Source organism: Vidua macroura, chromosome 12 (genome assembly GCF_024509145.1).
Source record: "Vidua macroura isolate BioBank_ID:100142 chromosome 12, ASM2450914v1, whole genome shotgun sequence".
In the NCBI taxonomy this organism is placed as follows: Eukaryota; Metazoa; Chordata; class Aves; order Passeriformes; family Viduidae; genus Vidua; species Vidua macroura.
In genome coordinates, this window is record NC_071582.1 from 3,536,899 (window position 1) to 3,556,838 (window position 19,940).

General features: G+C 46.9%; 1 protein-coding gene across 8 annotated transcripts in view; it reads left to right on the top strand.

Annotated features, from left to right (window-relative positions):
- MYO9A (myosin IXA) overlaps nt 1-19,674 on the top strand; it is a 171,241-nt gene extending 151,567 nt beyond the window's left edge. For 4 of the 8 annotated variants that reach the window (XM_053988384.1, XM_053988387.1, XM_053988389.1 and 1 more), the window contains 18 exons: nt 159-371; nt 4,949-5,061; nt 5,456-5,613; nt 5,999-6,225; nt 6,497-6,613; nt 7,092-7,280; nt 8,182-8,229; nt 8,888-8,999; nt 9,879-9,940; nt 11,783-11,975; nt 12,468-12,596; nt 12,932-13,037; nt 13,438-13,569; nt 14,781-14,904; nt 15,693-15,746; nt 17,776-17,978; nt 18,153-18,295; nt 18,701-19,674. In XM_053988384.1, the coding sequence (XP_053844359.1) occupies nt 159-371; nt 4,949-5,061; nt 5,456-5,613; nt 5,999-6,225; nt 6,497-6,613; nt 7,092-7,280; nt 8,182-8,229; nt 8,888-8,999; nt 9,879-9,940; nt 11,783-11,975; nt 12,468-12,596; nt 12,932-13,037; nt 13,438-13,569; nt 14,781-14,904; nt 15,693-15,746; nt 17,776-17,978; nt 18,153-18,295; nt 18,701-19,185 (2,808 nt within the window). In that variant the 3' untranslated portion in view covers nt 19,186-19,674. The remainder of the gene's footprint in view (nt 1-158; nt 372-4,948; nt 5,062-5,455; nt 5,614-5,998; nt 6,226-6,496; nt 6,614-7,091; nt 7,281-8,181; nt 8,230-8,887; nt 9,000-9,878; nt 9,941-11,782; nt 11,976-12,467; nt 12,597-12,931; nt 13,038-13,437; nt 13,570-14,780; nt 14,905-15,692; nt 15,747-17,775; nt 17,979-18,152; nt 18,296-18,700) is intronic. The other 4 variants (XM_053988386.1, XM_053988388.1, XM_053988390.1 and 1 more) reach the window with 4 other exon arrangements.
- The last annotated feature ends 266 nt before the right edge of the window (nt 19,675-19,940 follow it).

Sequence of the window (19,940 nt, forward strand, 5' to 3'; positions counted from 1 at the left end):
TTCCTCGTCCTTTGCTGTTTTCACTAGACATAATACTGCATCCCCTCCATGGGGTGCATTGGCCCTCAGAGATGTCTTAAGGCTACATGGGTAGAGTCTCCTTTTTACTTTAAAACCCTTCTTTTCGTTTTGTTTTGTTTTATCCTTTGGTCAAGCAGGTGCCCAGACCGAGCCATAAAAAGAAAGCCCGCATGGCGCGGACGCGCTCCGATTTCTTGACTAGAGGTACTTTTGCTGATGGGGAGGGGGATACGGAGGAAGAGGATTACGATGGCAGTTTTGAGTTCCTTCTCTCCTCTGAACACCCTCCTCACGTAGAGGTGGTGCCGGCAGCCCGCCTGGGGCAGGCCTGTTACAGTGACTCCGAAATGGTAATTGTGTCCAATGTGGTGGGGGAAATGAAAGCGGAGCTGCGGGAGCCTTTATTTGCTAACCTTAGCTGCACTGATCCCTCCACTGCTTCTTTTCCCACTCCCAAGGATGCTGTAGATGGGTAAATTTGGCAAACACAGCAGAAACAGAGGTATAATCATGGAATCATAGAATTACGGAATGGTTTTGATTGGAAGAGACTAAATCTCAATTCCAGTCCCCTGCAGTGGGCGGGGACCATTCCACCAGACCAGGGTGCTCAGTGCTCCATCCAAGCTCTATTTCTTGCTCCTGGGTTGATTAGATATCTGCCACACTTCCCATAGTTTTCCTGGACCATTACAACTTGTATTGCAATTACCTCTTTTGGGCTTTAACCTCATCCTCACCTTGGAACCTTTTGATCTAAAAATGGCCTATATACATCTGCAAAAAAAGCAAGTAAATATTGTTCAAAAAGCAACAGACAACAAAATTATGTAAATCCTGCGGCTTCTTTTGATTTTTTTATGCTTAGCCGCAATATCCAATGATTACTTGGTCCTCAATTATCAAAGTGATGCTGGCAGACAGCAGCTCAGGAAAAGCAAAACCATGGAAATTGGGCAATGAAAACATAGTGAGAGTGAAATAGTGGGTTTAAAACAAAGACAACCAACCAAAGTGTTTTTTCCAAGCACAGTGACAAGTATCCCTTAGCAAGTCTGAAATGAGCCGGTGCAGTGGAGCTTTTGTATCTCAGGCTTAATCTGCCACCCACATAAGCTGCTTTTGGAAAATCACAAACTGAGAGGTTTCAGAAGTGGAAGAGGCCAACAGATTCCAACCCGCTCATATTTTTTTTCCTGAGGTAGTGGAGATGTCCCCAGAGGAGTGTGGATAAACACCAGGAATCATGTCCTGCTGTGAGAGTTTGGGTGGAGTGCTGGGTAGGGCTGCCATGTTCCTCTCCTCCAGCTGCAGTACAGCATGTGGAGCTTAGTATAAAACCAAAGAAGAGCGTAAAACCCAAAGCCAGAGATTTATTTTGTGCCACAGCATTGATGTGTGTCTGACAAACATCCCATGCGATCCTAAAAGCTGTTTTTCCAAGAAAAGCAGGTGGCCAAGTTGGGCTTTTCATGACTTTTCTTTTAGCAGCTCTTATTATAAAGGATCATTTTTCCCAGGATAATTTCCTCACTGGAAGAGATCAGAGATTTACAAATGCCACACATTTTTTAAGCCTGCTCTTGATAAATTTGCTGGAGGGTTGAGGCAGGAATACTCAAAACCTAATTGAAAGGTACATCTCTATGGGCTGAGATAACCTGGCTGCACCTTTATGCAATCCCTCCTTGTGGATTGGGAAAGGGAGAATTTTATGCAGTAAAATGTACTTTTTACGTAGAATCATAGGAACACTTCGGTTGGAAAAGATCTCTAAGATCGTTGAGTCCAACCACAAACCCAGCACCACCAAACCACTGACCCCCATGCCATACCTGGAGTGCCTTGCTGTGCTCCTGGAGGCTGCTCACGTACAAAGGGAATTGTAGCTGTAGGAATCATTCCCTCTGGGGTGTAAAAAGTGCTGTGCTGGTGCTTGACAAGCTCCATCTTTGGGAGCATCCTGAGTCACTGTGCTCCTTGGGACTCTGCTCACCTGGTTTAACAGCTCTCACCGCATGCGAGTAGCAGTAGGTGCTACCTCTCTCCTGTCTCTGCTGTGTCCCTCCTCTCCTCTGCTCTCCAGCACTGGTTCTAACTGGTGGTCAGGACTTTCACCCCGGGTGTGGTAAGTTCTGCTTTCTAGGCCAACACTAGCCCTGGCGTTGTGTGCTCTGCGCTACCTTCCATCTGTGTGTCCTGACAATGTGTCCAGTGTTTCCATCTGTATTTTGTATTGCAGGTTTGGGACCAGCCCTTTGGCTTGGGGCTTTTTTGGGTCAGGATCATCACAAGTAGCAAAATTTAGGGACTGTTTATTCATATTCATTAGCAGAGCCCAGTTGGGTGTTGCAGATGGCAGAGCAGCCTGTGATAAAGCTGGATGGTGCCTCTTGGGGTGTTTTGGGTACAAACACAAAGGTACAGAGATTGATGTCTGTGCAGACACATTGGATGTGTCTTGTGATAGTCACATGAAGGCGAGCCTGGCAGCTGCCATGTGTGGGCTGGTCCCTGTGCCAGTGAATAGCTCCTTCAGACAGCTCCTGCCTCCAGCTACGACTTTCCAAAGCAGCCTCTTCCCATGTCCTGCTCAGCAGCCGAGGCTGCTGGCTGGATGAACGAGAGATCGCGTGCAGCCCCATGGAGCTGAGCATATGATGGGTCACCAGCTGCACTGCCTGTTTTGCCCATTTTTTTCTTGGCCATCAAGTCACTGATTGTGTACCCCAGCTGGTGACTAGAGGCCCACTGGAATCCAATGCTCCTGACCCACATTCAGGATATCCCAGAGCATCAAACACCCAGAGCATCTGCAGCTGGAGCTGAAACCCATGGGGCACCAGTACATGAGGTGGCTGCTGCAGGTACAGTTGACTCCAAGGTTCTTTAAGGATTAAGGGCTTCCTGACAAGAGCTAGATTCAAGATTTTTGGCTGGTGAATAGCCAAGGATTAACCTACCTTGCAGTGAGGCACAAGTGGGAGGAACAGCTCCTGGCTGTTCTGCCAGCACATGTTAACATCACTTTTGTTTGGCACCTAAGCTCTCCAGCTTTCCTGTAGCAGCTGCATAAGTGGAAAGCCTTCGCTAGAGGAATCACACCAGAAATACTTTCTGGAAGCATCCTTAGAGAGTGGGACGTGGAAAATGAACCAGTCATTTTGCTCCACCCTCCACACTAAAGCCATGAATTGACAAGCATGAGTCCAAGTATCTGCCACCAGCTGATCCCAAGTACAGCTGAAGAGCCAGCAACGAAAGATCTCTTGTCCTAAGCTATTCAGAGGGAGCTTCAGGAAGTTTTTCCATGCAGCACACAGCACTGCTGCTTGCTGGGATAAGTCACTTGGCCACAGTTACCTTATGGGTGGGTGAAACACAGGTTACTCTATCAGAGGAAAAATACTTGGTCCCTTCCTCAACCAGGAGACAACTTCAGACCTCCAGTTATTGCCATTGCTCTCATGATGCTTTGTGGTGTTCCCTAGGGGGGGATTTTCTGGTGCAGATGCTCATCTTGACATCTGAGAAGGTTTCCCATCCTTTCCATTCAGAGTTTCCTGGTAGATAACCTCAAACACAAGGATCTTGTGCCAAAAATGCCTTTTAGTCTTTATTTACTAAAGCTGGAAACTCAAAAGGTTTAAATTACTCAAGAATAAAACCATACTGTGGGGGCAAATATTTAATAGATCCTTTTTAAAACAAGTAGTAGGTTTGGGCTAGATGGAGATCACTTTTATAGGTTTTGAATTGCTTTTATCCCAGTACCCATCCACAATTTCTGTGTGATCATCACCTAAATGTAAGAATGACAGGAACAAAATCTCTTTCATGGTTTAGACAGTTCCTGACTTTCCCAGTGGTAACTTTGCCTTGCATGCTGCCATCTCCTGGCTGGAAGAGATGTTAGTCTGAGTGAGGGGGAATAGAACATGGAAAAAGACGAAATACAGCAAATGTGACCCCCCTGCAGCCTACTTTTTATAGAATTTTATTTAAATATTTTTAACAGAAGTAAAATAATTGCTTTAAAACATAGAGCATTCAGTTGAGACATTAAGGTGATAGAAAAGCTACAGGAGATATTTGATCATCATCTCCCAAATCCTTTCATACAACTTGATTCTCCACTTTTCTTATGCTCAAAGTTTCTCCTCCAGGAGTCCAGTTCCCAAATCACAGCTGCAATTGGAAAATAGAACAAAAATTTAGATATTTTTAAAATATGGCAAGTCTATTTCTGGGCTACTTCATGGGATCCTGTTAGGATGAGTTACTGCAATTTCATCCCACCCTTAAAAATTATCTGAGGGCATTTTAAATGGTGGCAAAGGTGGAGATATTTTCTATTAAAGCTGCAAAATTTCTTCATTAAAGGATTCCTTTTGGTGTGTCCTTGGCACAAAGACTTCAGTCTTTTTTTGTGTAAAGTTCTCAGCAAGAGTTGGAGGAGGAACTTCTGCTGGGACAGATCCAGGTGGTTGAAGGTTCTCTTGGGGAATCATGTCATTGTGGCTACTGGGGCACTCTGGGTGGAGAGCTGGAATGTCTGGATGAAGGTGGTGGAAGAGATGTGCAGGCTGATCAATAAGGACCCATGGCTTGGTGCAAACTGATTTTCATCACCGATTGCTCAAGGAGAAAGAAGGTTGGACCTGGTTGGAGAGTTGGAGCAAGGGAAATGCCTCTCTTTATTAGGAGTCATTAAAATATTTCTCTAGGGGCTCACCAAGACTGTAGGTTTTCAACTGTAGGCAAATAGAAATAAAGATGTTGGAAATTAAATAGCTGCTTTTTGATAGGAGAAAAAAAAACCTATCTGGTATCCCAAGAGCTGAAATTAAATAAATAATTAAATAAATAATTAAATAATCATTAAAAATTATTATTTTTAAATGCTTCATGCTTGGAATCGTTACAGACCGTGCAGCGATTCACCTCGGGGGAAGGCCAGGCCAAACTGCACAAAACCATGTCCCAAGGGGAGATTGGGAAGCTGGCAGCCACACAGAAGAGTCTGACTCCAGATGGAAGGTAGGAATCATGGCTGGAAATGGCAGACAAGTCCTTCCTGTGTCCCTCTTGCTCTCCAACACCTTGTTGAGCCATCCAGGCTCCTTTCGAGCCCCACCTGCAGCATGAATTACCCATCCCACCTTTTCTACGTGACCATGGGCAGGCCCAATCAGTGTGTGTGTGGCTCACACCACAATTAAGTTTTGGTGACATGAGCCAAACGTCTTGTCCCAAACCACCCAATCCCATGCATGAAACTGAAGTTTCTCTCCTTTGCTGAGGAGTAGCCACATTTCCCTGGTAGAACTTGCGTGGATTTATCTCCTCAGGAATGTTCAGAAGATTGTGATAGTTTTGGGTAGAAAGACCTTTCCTAGTTAAAGCAGTTCTTCTTTCCATGACTTATTTCCAGGCCTCAACGAGCCAAGATGAGGTTTTGGGTGAAGGGAAAGCAGGGGGAGAAGAAGACCCCCCGGGAGAAGCTTGCTACCCAGTCTGAGCTGCTGGAGCTGTACGCAGAGCAGGAAGCTCCTGGCAGGGAAGCCATTCCTGGATTGCAGCTTGGCGAAGGTACATGGTGGGGGGACATGGGACTAGTTGTAAGGAGAGAGAAACTGGGTTGGGAAATTGGGATATTTCCATGCTGGTTCATGTCTCTTAATACATGGACGCTGTCAAGCCAGAGCGATGGCAAGTAGGTTAGATAGTGGGATCCATAATGGATCTCAAGGAATTCCATGTCGCTAATCCTTCCAGCCACCATCTGGACATGGACAGATGTTTCCTCTCTTGAGGAAGGAAATAACCAAAGCAGAAATGACGTTTAATCTTCCTGAGTTCTACACTGTGCTTTTCTCCTCCACAGGTTTCTTCCAATGCCCATCTCCCTGTTTTAGTGTCACAATTATTTTTCATCTGCTCCTCAATCTCTTTCCATCTTTTCATTTGTCACCAGCAGATTTGGGTCCTCATCACCTGACGCCCCCACGGAGTCCTGAGCTGTCGGGCATCTACCGGCGGGAATTCAAGGAGAACAAGGAACCCTCTCCCAAAGTGAAGCGCAAGCGCAGCGTCAAGATCAGCAACGTGGCTCTGGAGCCCGTGCAGTGGCAGAACGACTCCCTGCAGATCATAACCAGCACCAGCGACCTGAAGAGCATGGATGAGTTTCTCCTGAAAAAGGTAACTCCTGCCCTCACTGCTGCATAAATCAGCACAGAGATCCAGGAGCATGCAAAAGCAATAAATTAAAAATGATCCTGTGGGTAGCTGTACTAATGCTCATAATTCATCTGAGGGTGACAGGGCAGGTCTAGAGAAGTTTCTGGTTTTCATGCAGTAAAAACCACCTGGTGATCATGGTGGAGCAGCTGCTTCTTAGTGCTGCTTCATCACACACCAGCTCTGCTGCAGCAAAAGAGTCGTGGGTGTAAAAACCCCCTTGTTTTCTCAGATGAATGAACTGGACAACGAGGACAGCAAGAAGGACACACTGGTGGATGTCGTGTTCAAGAAAGCACTGAAGGAATTCCGACAAAACATCTTCAGTTTTTACTCCTCAGCATTGGCAGTAAGTGACCAGATGATGGGTAAGACTTCCATCTCCAGGAGAAAGGCAATATTCTGGATCCTCCTGGTGGTACAGATGTTGCTATGCCCTGGTTTGCTCATCCCAAAGGATGGATATGCTTCCTTTGTATTCAGTCCCATTATCTAAATTTGGACTAACTCTTCCTCATGAGCCATCTCTTGGGATACATTGGGTGTAGATTCCTGATCCTCATTACAGCTTTGCTCCCAGGCAAAGGAGAATGACAGAAAGTTAATAAACTCCAATTTATCATCCAAAGTGCCTGGAAACCTTTGTGTTACCTTTGCTGGTGGTGGAGATGTCTGATCCTTTCTTCCTTCTCTTTATCATACTTGGAGTTTCCCCAAGCAGCTGGAAGCTGGTGAGGCTGAAATAACTTTCTGGAGAAGAAAAAGTGTCTAGAAAAATCTGGGCTGTATAAAAATCACTTTTCTTTTTGCTTCTGTTTCCTTAAAAGATGGACGATGGGAAGAGCATCCGCTACAAGGACCTCTACGCCTTATTTGAGCAGATTCTGGAGAAGACCATGAGGCTTGAGCAGAGGGACTGGAGTGAGTCTCCAGTTAAAGTCTGGGTCAATACTTTCAAAGTCTTCCTGGATGAATATATGATAGAGTACAAACCCCTGGACTACACTGCGGGGAAGGTACTCAGCACTTTTCTTAAACTCCCTTGAAGGTTTGAGAACGATATTTCCATGGGGTTGTGCCTCTGTAGACACCTGGGACCTTCTGTTGTCTTCTCAGCTTTAAGCTGAGCTGGACAAGGCAAGATGTGACTCACTGGTTGTGTGTCACTGGGCTCAGCCAACCCCAGATCACACTGGGCTGCCAAGGACTAGATGTTATCTCCAGGGCAAAGGTGCAGCCAACTGTGCATGGTTGGAAAGGCAGCTCCTGGTGCTTCTTTAGTTCTAGGGGGTTTGTTCAAACTTTGAGGGATGCTGAAAGAGATACACCCTCTTAGGTCTCCTGACCACTTCCCAAGTGACCATGCACATCACTATGGGTTGGGTTGCAGGAGAAGGGGACACGGGCAGTGGCTCAGGTCTAGGTACCATTCTTAGAGCAGAAAGAGCCTGCACTGTGTCACAGACCTGATCTCACTTTCTTCTCGATATTGTCTGCAAGGCCAACCACAGGATCTAAGGTTGGGCTTGGGAGATGGTGTCTTGTAGAAATGGTGTCTATTGTACAAATATCCCATCTCCTGGCTCTTCTGCTCCAAGTCCTCTCCAGCCTCCTCTCCAGGCAGGTTTTCTTCAGAGCAGGCCGAGCATCATGTTTTCCTTGGGTCACTGCTGGTGGGGTCAGAGCTGGAGCAGCAGCTACTCCCAGCTCCGAGATGAAGATAAGAAAAGCTGTCCAGGGAAATTCCAAAACTGGAGTGATCCATACGACAGTTTTCTAGAGTGACTCTTCTGGGGCTGCAGGTGCACTGGAGGATGGGGCTGGAAGGCACTGGACAATGTCAGATATGTGCCCTCTGTATACTCCTTACCTGGCAAAATTGCCCAAAAATTGAGTTAAATCTCTTTCCCTCACCAGATACCAAAAACGGAACGAAAAAAGAGAAGGAAAAAGGAAGCAGATGTGGTGAGTTAATCCTGCACATTAAAAAATCAATGTCCTTGGGGCCAGAATGTCAAGAGACAGCTTGTGACACGTCCTGGGCTGAGATCTGAACATCAGACCTGAAAGGACATGTTATAAAGACGTTCGAGGTGGATTTGCATTGCTTGATCAAGGATCACTTGGGTTGGCTCTCAAAACACATCCCTCATCAGCCAAGACATAAATGTAATGTTGAGGGTTGTTAGAAAAGGGGTCAGAGAAAAACAAAGTCTTGCTCCAACTTTCTGCATAAGTTTACAGTATGTCTTTTACATCTCCGGGATCAGACATGGAGGACATTACATCTCCTGTTTTCCTAAGGGATATGATGGTACTAGGAAGGGTGCAGGTGCAGAGCCAAAAGAAGGGGCCACAGATGCATAGAAAACCTTCTTAACATGAAGAAGTTGACCTGCCAAGCTTGGTCAAAGAGTTTCCAACCTGTTTCCATGATGGTTCGGTTCCCCTACAAGATGGATGTTGGTTTGGGTTCTCTATGGGGTTGCTGGGCTGAAAAATAAACAAAAATACCAAATAAAAGCAAGAGCTAAAGTTGAAGGGCTGTCTGTGTTCATCTCTCCATTTTGTAGCAGGCTGAGCACTCACTCCCTTTTCTCACTACCCAACCTTTATCCTCCAGGTGGAAGAGCACAATGGTCACATTTTCAAGGCAACCCAATACAGCATCCCCACATACTGTGAATATTGTTCCTCCTTGATCTGGATCATGGACAGGGCTTCTGTTTGTAAATGTAAGCACCCTTTCTTTGATCCTTTTCTTGTGCTTCTATCACAGTGATGAGTTTGGGGATTTTGAGATGTGTTTACTACTGTTTCCTGCAACCCCATGCTCAAATAATTTTGGTTTTTGTAAGACCTGAAGAGCTTTAGGGATAGGTCTTAAGATTTCTAAAGTCAACTAGTAAGTCCACCCCAGCAGTCCTTCCTAGCACAGTTAATGAACTTTGTGTTAAATATCTTATCCCATCGGGTTATGTGGCCATCTCTTAAGGTCAGACACATTTAACTGTCATAGTAGGAAGGACAGTAAAGTCAGGTGTGGAAATGTGTCCCTAGGATGCCTGTGGGGGTGCTGACCATGGCAAACTCATTGGCTTCACCTGTTCACATGACCTCCAGGCATGTGACTTTTTGGGGAGATCAGGAAAATGGAGGAGGGATGATGGAAAAGCCTGATACACATCTTTTTGGAAAAACCCAAGAGATGGATCAACCTTTTCCATCCTCCCTCCTCCATTTTTGTGATTAGTTTGGTAGCATCAGCCCTCAAGCGTTTCAGGCCCAGTGCAGCAAGAATACAAAGGAGGTGCCATTTCCAGTTTCTGAGGGTATCTGTATCTGATAGCTCTCATGAGTTGTACTCTGAGTTGATCTGTTGGGAGGATGGGGGAGGGTTTAATGTTTCATGGATGTAAATATGGCACCTTTAATTTTAAAGGCTTCATTATTTTTGCTTGAGTGGATCTAATACAGACTTGGCCCTGAAAACTGCAAATGCAGCATGCTTTTGACTTGGTGGTTCTGAGAAGTGTGGCTCAATTAATGTGAATTCCTGTTTCTCCAGCAATGTGACTTTTGGGATAATTAAACACTCCTTTTCTCCATTGCAGTATGTAAATATGCTTGTCACAAGAAGTGCTGTCTTAAAACCACAACCAAGTGCTCCAAAAAGGTAAATGTCTTTCATTGCTTTACTTTCATTAGATATCTTGAGACAATGATCCCAAAAAAATTATATGTATAAAAATTTTATATATAAAAATTATTGGAGGTGCAAAGCTTGATAGAATGCTGGAAATAACTCTCCTTTCAGCAGGAGCTTAGACCAGAGATCCCCAGAGGTCTCTCCAGCCAGAGCTTTGTAGATATTTTGGGAATTATGCGGTGGTGATGAGTCACTGTAGATCTGCCCAGTCATGCAGCAGATGTTGCAGTGTCGTTCCCTGCCTTGTAACCACACAGAATAATAGGAATTTCCCTAGCTTTGTAGCTTTTAAGGATTTGGAAATTTGGGGTTATTCTTGGAAATACAGGCTTTTTCTCTACGGTCCTTGCTTGCCACAGCTGAGTGAGGAAGGGCAGGTGGAGGATGTTCAGTGCCCTCTTTAGAGGGGAATTAAATATTGTTTACTAGATTTAAGGGTATGGGGAACAGGGAATGAGTGCAGCAGGTCATCCCAGCTAACAATGAATCATCAGGATTCGGTGGGGATGTTTTAAATAGCTTATTTTGTGCCCAAAAGAAAGAAATAGAGTCACGACAATGAGTGGAAAGTTTTATCAGCTCCCTGGGAAGCTTCTCAGGGGAGAACAACCTCCGTAATAGACAGCCCCCAGAAAGCTGCATGAGTCCATTTTTCCCAAGGAATAATCTGAATATATACATTAAAGATGTGTGTGTATGTGAATATATTTGTATTTTGAATATATATAGATCTTTTGCTGCAGTCTTTCCTTTCTGGCACTATTTTTGCAAGAGCTGGGAATGCCTCATAAGATTTGTGCTCTAAAATCTGGGAAGTTCATTGAGATCTTTGAGTAATTTTTTCAGACATTCTTGGAATCGCCTTCTTTGTTGTGATTTCTCTGCACAAGGAAGTTTTTGTGCTGCATCCAAGGAAGCAAGTTCACTGTGTCTTCATGGGTAGCTTTGCACTGGGCAGTTAGAAGTTCTCTAGGAAGGCTCCAGTTCCTTTGTGCTTGGTGAATTTGTGTTTTTAGGGTTGTTCTCAGTGACAGGGAGCTACAAACCATCAGTCATGAGGAAGAAACAACATTGGGACCTTCCACCCATCTGCTCCTAAGGTTTGCAGGATCAATGAAAGGATGGCATTGAGTGGGAGAAAGAAAAATGCAGGAGTGATTGTGAGGGGAGCCAGTGCCTTGCTGAAGGCAGAGTTGCATCTCACCTTTCTTTGGCTAGGACTGAGAATTTGTGTCAATATTTTATTGGATCTTTTGACTTTTCAAATCCTGAATCTCCTGTACAGGAGAACTTTCTTCACATTTGAATTTACCAGATAGCAACTCTCCAGTGAGAGTTTGCAACTGGCAAAAGGGCCCTTCCTGACAGGTGTAGATAGGTCTTTTCTTGTTCTTTTTTTTGGCATATTGTTTGTTCATTGATGTTTTGTAACTGTCAGTGCTTCGAGTTGATTTAAATACCCAAGATTCAGATTTGCCTATTCTGCTTTGTGCATCTTTGGGAGGTGAAATCATCCCTGGAGATGGTGTCAGAGGGGCAGGAGGTGGAGGAGGACCATGCACAGCTGCGTTGGCTCTGCCAGGCTGGGAATATAACTACAGTGAGGCTGGTTAAAGAAAGAAAATCCAAATTTTTTGCCTTCAGGTGCATGTCCAGAGACCGGGTTAGCATCACAAGACCCGTGTCCTGTCCTTATTAGACTCACACATCTCCTGTACCTGCTGAAGGACTCTGAATAGTCAGATCCAAAGCTGCACCAGCATTGCATCGCAGAAGGATTTCAATCCCTTTTTCCTTTTTCCTGTGCAGCATGACCCGGAGCTCTCACCGCGGCAGTTCGGCGTGGAGCTGTCCCGGCTGACCACCGAGGAGCGGGCGGTGCCGCTGCTGGTGGAGAAACTCATCAACTATATTGAAATGCATGGGCTATACACGGAGGGCATCTACAGGAAATCGGGATCCACCAACAAGATCAAGGAGCTGCGGCAAGGCCTCGATACAGGTAAGAGGAGAGGGGAAAAGATCCTACATGGGGAGGAAAATCTCTGCAGCAGCAAAGTTGGATGGGAGGATGGTGGAATGTTTCAGCATTCCTGACTCCAGGCTGTGCAAGGAATGATTTCACATTAGCAGCCATAACTCAGGTCACCAACTCATGGGTTTTTTGGGAGCAATCCACGAAAAAAGTCATTCTAACTGAGGGAAAGTGCTGCCTTACTTACACCCTAGCAATCAGTGAGACAAGAAATCCTGGTCCCACCTGAAGTTATTTGCCCTGGAAAATGTATTACTCTCTAATTTACCATGTGGAGCTGGTAAAAGCTGGCTTTGTTGGTATTAAAGGCATGTAAACATATTTTATTTTAGAATACTTTATGACTGAACAGTTTGGGTTGGAAGGGACCTTTAAAGGTTACCTTGTCCAGCCTTGGCCTTCGTATTGATCACTGTCTCTTGTTCTTTTCCTTCTTGCTACATCTGGTGCCAAACCCAGACATCGATAACGTGAATTTAGACGACTATAACATCCACGTCATTGCCAGCGTGTTCAAGCAGTGGCTCCGAGATCTGCCCAACCCCCTCATGACCTTTGAGCTCTACGAGGAGTTCCTGCGGGTGATGGGTGAGGAGCTCCCCTCACTATCCCATTCCCTTGGCAGAGGGAAATGGTGGCAACTTTGAGTGCCAAATTTTTCATTCACTCTTTGGGGCCAAACCAGCTGGTTTTGCCAAATTGCGTTTACCTGGTTTCAAAGTCTGATTTTTTGGTTATAAAGGGTTTTTTATACAAAATCTCTGGCAATTTGGTCTCAGTTTAGTGGCTTTTGCATCATGGTTCAGCTAATTTCAGCCCCAAAGTTCTATCTCTTAAGTAGTAAAATTAAGTGTTAAGAAGCACCATTTTAAATAGGAGGAAGAAGTAGAAGCTGCCCCTAAATTCTGGTGGTTTCTCCACAGGCCTCCAGGAGAGGAAGGAGACAGTGCGTGGGGTGTACTCGGTCATCGACCAGCTCTCCCGCACCCACCTCAGCACCCTGGAGCGCCTCATCTTCCACCTGGTCAGGTATGCTGGGCCTGGGCAGCTTTAGGCAAAGGCAGGATGGTCAGGCATCCTTCCCACCAGAACAGCTGAGGCTTTTGCATCCACCCTGTCTCCCAGGAGGTGGCTGTGGAGCTGTTTCTCCAAGGGATGTTGTATTGATGAGTGACCTCTGCTGTGCTTTGCTCACTTGTGGTTCCTACAGCTCTGTGGTCCCTCTCACCACTTCAGGGACAAGGTTTTGGGTGGAAACGGCTGGTTGTTGCCTTGGGAATATCTGAGATGTCTTGAGGTTTGTCTTTCTCCCTCAAAGCAAGATTGCACCACAGAAATATCATCTCCTCCCTTCAGCCATGACCATGTGCAAAAGGTGCAGTGGAGGTGCCTCTACATCTGACTTCTCTCTTAATCCCTGTTTTTTCAGGATTGCCCTCCAAGAAGAGACTAACCGCATGTCAGCCAATGCCTTGGCCATTGTGTTTGCTCCCTGCATCCTCCGCTGCCCTGACACAACAGACCCACTACAGAGCGTTCAGGACATCAGCAAAACCACCACGTAAGAGCCTGGGGCTGGGTGAGCTAGCTCCACCACCACATCACCATTCACATCTTGGTAACCCCTAAGACGGTCAAATGGCTGAAAAATTGACAGCTTTGGCATAAAGGGATAAACACATAGTAATTTATGCATCTAAATGCAAATAAATGTATCTGCATGAAGATATTTGAAATCCTCTCAATCTCCAAGAAGTTGTTAAATGAGGATTTTTAAGTGATGGAGGATCCCCAAGGGTGGATAAGCTTCTGTTCCTGCCTGTCAGGAAAAGGTGGAGTTTGTGCTGACATGATTTTATAGTTAATGTAGTTCATTTTTTGGCAAATGTATCTTGATTCTTACTTGATTTTGGCTTTTTTACTGAAGGAGGTGAGTTGTTTGGTCTGCAGCAACAGTAATATTAATATACTTAGATTTATTTATGGTGTTTGCCATAACTGAAAAGGTTTTACAGAGAAAAAGTGAAGTACTTGCCCAGATTCAGTTTGGCTCATACTAAATGGGTGTTAAAATAGATACTGGAGTCAATTACAATAATGAAAACCCTCCAGTGAAGGGCTAGGCTTCTGAAAGGGCCTTCTTTACTTTACCTCCAGTAAGTATTAAAATTGTTGAATACCAGAACATGTTTGGAGATCCAGCTGGCAGGAGCACCTGTCCTTTAACAGGATTTCATTGTAGCTTCTCCCTCACACTTCAGCTCCAGCACATCTCTCATTTTATCACAAGGAAAGGACTGTGTTTTTCCCCAAACACCCTCCTGACAACATTAAACAGCCAGCTGAATTGCACAAGCTGCTGCAGGGTTACTGCGTGCAAGTGAGTTGGAATCAACCTGTCTTCTCCAGATTTGAGTTCCACCACTCCCTCTTCCAAGGGGGATAGATTTCTCTGGTGGGATCCTTGACCATCTGTAGGCTGTTAATATCTGTAGGCTGTTCCTCAATCCATCCCTAGCCCGTGATCACTCTTTTTAGGAGAGTTCTCACCATCCTCTGTCTCCCAGCTGGAGCTTTCTCCTCTCTGCTCTTCCATCAGGGCAGATCTTCCAAATAATCCTTTCCTTGTAATAAAATGAGAGGATGTGCTGCAACTAAGGGAGAAGCTACCAGGAAATCCTGTTGAAGGACAAACCAAGACAAGACAGAGCAGCTCAGTTCAAATGGCTTCCTCCTCCCATTTTGTCTTCTTTTGGGTTTTTTCTCCCTTAGTTGTGTGGAATTAATTGTCATCGAGCAGATGAACAAGTACAAGGCTCGGCTCAAAGACATCAACAGCCTGGAGTTCGCAGAGAACAAAGCCAAGAGCCGCCTCTCCTTGATCCGCAGGTCTATGGTGAGATGCCAAAGCCCTCTCTGTCCTCTCCTGTCCCCTCCTTGCCCCTGAAGCCACCCTACCTTATCTTCTCCTGCTTATCCCAGCCTCTCAAACCTCTTGCACACCATCTCCCTCAGCCAGGGACCCTCAGCCCCGTGGTGACTCTTCACATTTGCAGGGAGTCATACCAAAGCATGAGGAGGTGGGAGCAGTCCATGGACACATTGTCGCTCCTGCTCAGATGTTCCTGATCAGCATTTCCACCTTCATGTGAGCTTGTTTGGTCCTGAGTTGAGTCAGACCTTTTAGTGACCATCTCAACATCACCCCTTGGGTGACCTGGACCATTGTTTTTCGTGCTCAGTCACATTATCTGAACCCAAAATGAGTTCCCCAAAGGCTCTCCCTGCTCCCTCAATGCCTTTTTGGGAGCCTCAAATCCATCTCACTGAGCTTCCATGCTTGCAGGGGCCGGCAGGCTGTAGATGCACCTGTGCTTGGCTTGTTGGGCTGCAGGAGAGGGACAGACCTGGTGCAGCACCGTCAGCACAGGCTTGGGCTGAGGAGCCAAGCAGCCCCCTCTGCTTGGACCTGCCCCCTGTGATCCTCAGGGACACATTGCTTCTGCTTTTTGGGGATGAAATCCAAGCAGGGGCTGCCCAAGGTTGAGTAGCTGGTGCTGCAGAGCTGCCCCACTCATTTCAGTTAACCAAAAAAACCTCAAACTGAGCAAAGGGGTTTTTGGAGGGGCGGCGGCATGTGCACTCTAACCTTCTGCTTTCCTTTTCATCTCCTCTCTAATCCAGAAGCCCGTACTAATTGCAGTTAGATTTATGAGCATAACCCGCAGTTCAATCCCGGTATGTATAAACGGCAGCTGCCGCCTCCCTCATTGTGTGTCACCGTCGCTCATTCCAGCTCTGTCCCACTGGCCATTGTCCGTGACCTGTCCGGTCCCGCCACTCCTCGGAGCCGCCGTTCCTCCAGCAGGTCCCATGGGCACAGGAGTTTGGGGTTGGCACTTGGCCATCCCTGCACGCAGCTCCTCAGAAATACGCTTCCCACCCCTTTTCCCTTCCTACTTTAATTTTCTATTTTATTTTCTTTTTCCATCCTGTGCTTCCCTCTTTTTTACTTTGCTTGACTCATCCCTTCCCTTCTCACCTTGATTTCTCCTCGCTCAGGATGCATTTCAGCATCAAGTTGCTTTTACAGCACTGCTGTTTCTGAAGATGGTGACTAAAACCCTCAGCTTGGATGCCTTGGAGACTACAAGGCATCCAAAGGTGTCCTCCACCTTTGTGGAGGAGGAGCACCACCACCCTGAACACAAGGTCAGAACACCCAGGTTTGAATGAGGAGGAGTCCAGCAAGTCTTGTATTCCCCAACTCCATCGCAGCTTGAGTTTGAGTTCTGTGAGATTGTGACAGGCAAGAAAAGCACCTGCAGGATTTTGGGAATGCTCATAGAGCTGTTTCCTTTCCTACCAGGCTCAGCCCATGATGAAAGTTCCCTCAGGTTCCCCCCATTCTTCCACATCCATGAGTGTCAGGAGGTGGAGAAGAGCAAAATTTGAGCTCTGCTTCCCTGAGCATGGCATTTCTCAGGGGCTTAAGTCCACGAGCCAGTGGGATCTTCGGGATCTTGGGGCTTTTGGCTAATAGGATTCAGGGAGCTGTGCTTCAGCTCAGGAACCCACGTGAAAAGTGTCATCAGAAGAACACCGGGGCACAGGAGAGCCTTTGCAGACAAAGAAAGATCTCTGAGATGTGGAGTTAAAAGATGAAAGGGCTAAAATGGAGGAAATCTGGCTTTTAAAGGGAAAAAGGGAGGATCTCTTATCCTGAAAATCTGCTCTGAGCACATGGGTTGTCAGCAAGACCCAGGGATGCTACAGTAGTAGGGGTTAAATAGGGGGAGCAAAATTGAGCTGCAACAAGCTCTTTAACCCCAAGGAGATGCAGGATCTTCCTTGGTGATGGTTGTCAAGGGAGGGCAGCAAGTGATGGACATCTCCTAGTCCTGGTCATGTCAGGATCTGGAATGTAGAAGATGAGAAGTCTGGTCATGATAATGGTTAAGATAAAAATTGTTTAATATCTACCATGTCCCTCATCTCCAAGAATCCTCCATTTTCCTCTGCTCCATGGAGCATATCTGTAGAGCTGATCCTCAGAAGATTAAAGCAGTTGTGTATATATATCTCCACCTCTACCACCACCATCTGCATCCTTTTTTGTTTTCAGTTTCAGTATTTTTAAAAATGAGATAGTTCTTCAGAGCTGCATTAGATCAGAGTGAGTTCAACTGTGAGCACAGAGATCCGCATTGATTGTCTTACAATGGACCACTGGAGATGGTCCTGGTTTTTGGATCTCCTGTAGATGAGACGTAGCATGGCATGGACAACATAATTTGGTGGGAGTTCCTGTTTGCTGAAGGGGTCAGTGAGATCCTTGTGATGCTCAGGAAATACCAAGGGTGGATGAGGGAAGGATGTGAGATTTGATCCAAGGATAAAACAGGTTTTATCAGGTGCCCTGAAATCAAAGCCTTGGTGATGCTCCCACCCAAAGCCACCATCAAGCTTCCCATCGTGCAGGCTGTGGGCTTTGTGGAGACCCAGCCTGCTGCCAGCTGGGCTTGCCTGGACCTGGACCAAGTTGCACTTGATCCATCAGCATCATCCTCACCACCTCCATCCCCAGCCCCTCCAATGTGTTGAGTCCTTCTGGTACTTCTCCCAGCCTGAGGGCCTGGGGTGCATCTGGCAGCGGATCGATGTCTGGGGCCTTCTTCTTCGCTCCTTGGGAGAGCAGTGTGGTTGGCACCTGAGTGTTTGCCGCATCACCTTGGCTGGTGGCAGTGACACCATTGTCTCTCTTCAGGGCAAAGGACGTGTGCGACGCGGCGCCTTCCCCAGCCCCGCGTCCCCTGTCACCGGCCGCTTGCCCTCAGTGACAGATGTCCCTGAGGAGACTCTGAGCAGCGAGGAGGCCATGGAGATGGAAGTGACAGAGCAGCAGCAGGTGGCCATGCAGCAGGAGGAGAAGGTGCTGACTGAACAGATCGAGAGCCTGCAGAAGGAAAAGTGAGTCTGGCCAAGGGTTCAAGCCATGTCCCCAGCCTCTGGATGTTGCTTGATGTCATGTGGTTGATAACTGGAGGGCTCCACCCCTCCATGATCTCTTGGTGCATGTGCCTCCCTTTCTTCTCTCCACCTTTTTGGTCCTGTTGGTTCAATGGGGCTGGGTTGGCTTTGCAGGGAGGAGCTGACATTTGAGATGCTGACACTGGAGCCCCGCGCCTCCGACGATGAAACCCTCGAGTCCGAAGCCTCCATTGGCACAGCTGACAGCTCCGAAAATTTGAACTTCGACTCCGAAGGAGCCATCTCCGATCGCTCAGGTAAATCCAGGTGTTCTTGGGTTTATGATGGAATGGTTTGGGTTGGAAGGGACCTTCAAAGGTAATGAAATCCATCTCCCTGCCATGGGCAGGGATACCTTCCACCATGTTTTTCTATTGCTTTGGGAAGGGTTATTTGGGATTTTCAAGTATTTAAAGTCAACAGTTTAAATGTATGCAGTGATGGGGGTTAAGGGTCCAAGCATGTGGCCCTGGGGGGATGGGTGGGAGCAGCCAGGATTGGTGGGGAGGTGAGCATTCTTACAGCACTGCTGCATCATCTGGGGTGATGCTGCCCCCACCGAGATGCTGGGAATGTTGTCCTGGCTCCACCCCAGGGAGCGGGTGGTTGGATACTGGGTGGTGTCTGGGTGCTGACCATCTGTGGTCCTTCTGCCCCTGCAGAGAGAAGTGTAGCACTTACCTCCCTGCGCCCTGCCAAGGCTGAGGGGCCAAGCCGGCTGCGACGGCACCCCAGGATACGGCTGGACCCAGCGGAGCCAACCGACACCCCCATCTCCTCCTCCTCCTCCTCCTCCCAGTCATCCACCTCCTGCTTGCCCCACCTGCCCCGGAAGCGCTTCCAGATGTACTCCAAATCTCCTTTCTACCGAGCAGGGGGACATGGCGAGACCCCTGAAACCCGGGCGAGCCCCGAGGGCCTGACGGGGCCTCTCCATTATCCCGAGGACCGGCCGCAGTTCACCACGCGCGGCACCTTCAACCCAGAGAAAGGCAAACAGAAACTGAAGAGTGTGAAATCTTCCCCCGCAAAAACCAAAGAGCCCCCGGATGGGGGGCCTGGAGGGGGACGCAAGAGGAACCCTGAGGCCGATTGCGCTGCCACCCAACCCCTTGTCCTCATGGGGAGCAATGAGTTCATGGTCTGAGATGCTCCACCCCGGAGCTGCATCCATGCTGGGGCATCCTCCCCATTGGCAATGCTCTGATGGCTTCCTCGTTAACACCAGGAGATGAATTCTTAATTAAAAAGGCTGGGAGGGGACAGTTTTAATGGTGGCCTTAATGATTTGGGGGGGTTGAGACCTTCAGGTGGCCGGGGGTGGACAGGGATGGGAGGCAATGACCGGTTCCTGGCCCTTCCCCTCAGAGCATTCCACGTCTGGATGCATCCGCTGCCAAATCCTTGTGCCGAATTGCCATCGCCTGTTGGTAGGAGCAAACCAAGCCTAAAAATCCCACAGGAGCATCCCAAGCTGGCTCCACTGCAGCCAAGCCCTCCACGCTTTAACCACCTCATCCACGCCAACGCCAAGTGCATGGAAAAGTGTTAAAACCTGCCAAAAATCACCTTTTCCCTTTGTTTTTTTATTTTTTAACAAGACCTAACCATCTTTCCTTTTTTTTTTTTTTCTTTTTGAGATCATCAGTATTAATAATAATAATTAATAATAATCGAGGACTACTTGAAGCAATATTTGTTTATATGCTGGTTCCTGGAGTTTTGTGTAAATATATATTTTTTTAATTTTTTTTTTATATTTTTCCCCAGACAGAACTTTTTTTTTTTTTACTATTATTATTATTATTGTTATTATTTTTGGGCTGGAGAGGAGGGGAGCAATTGGCTGAGCCATCTTTGGTGTCACCACTGGTGTCACAGGCCATCACTCAATAAAACATG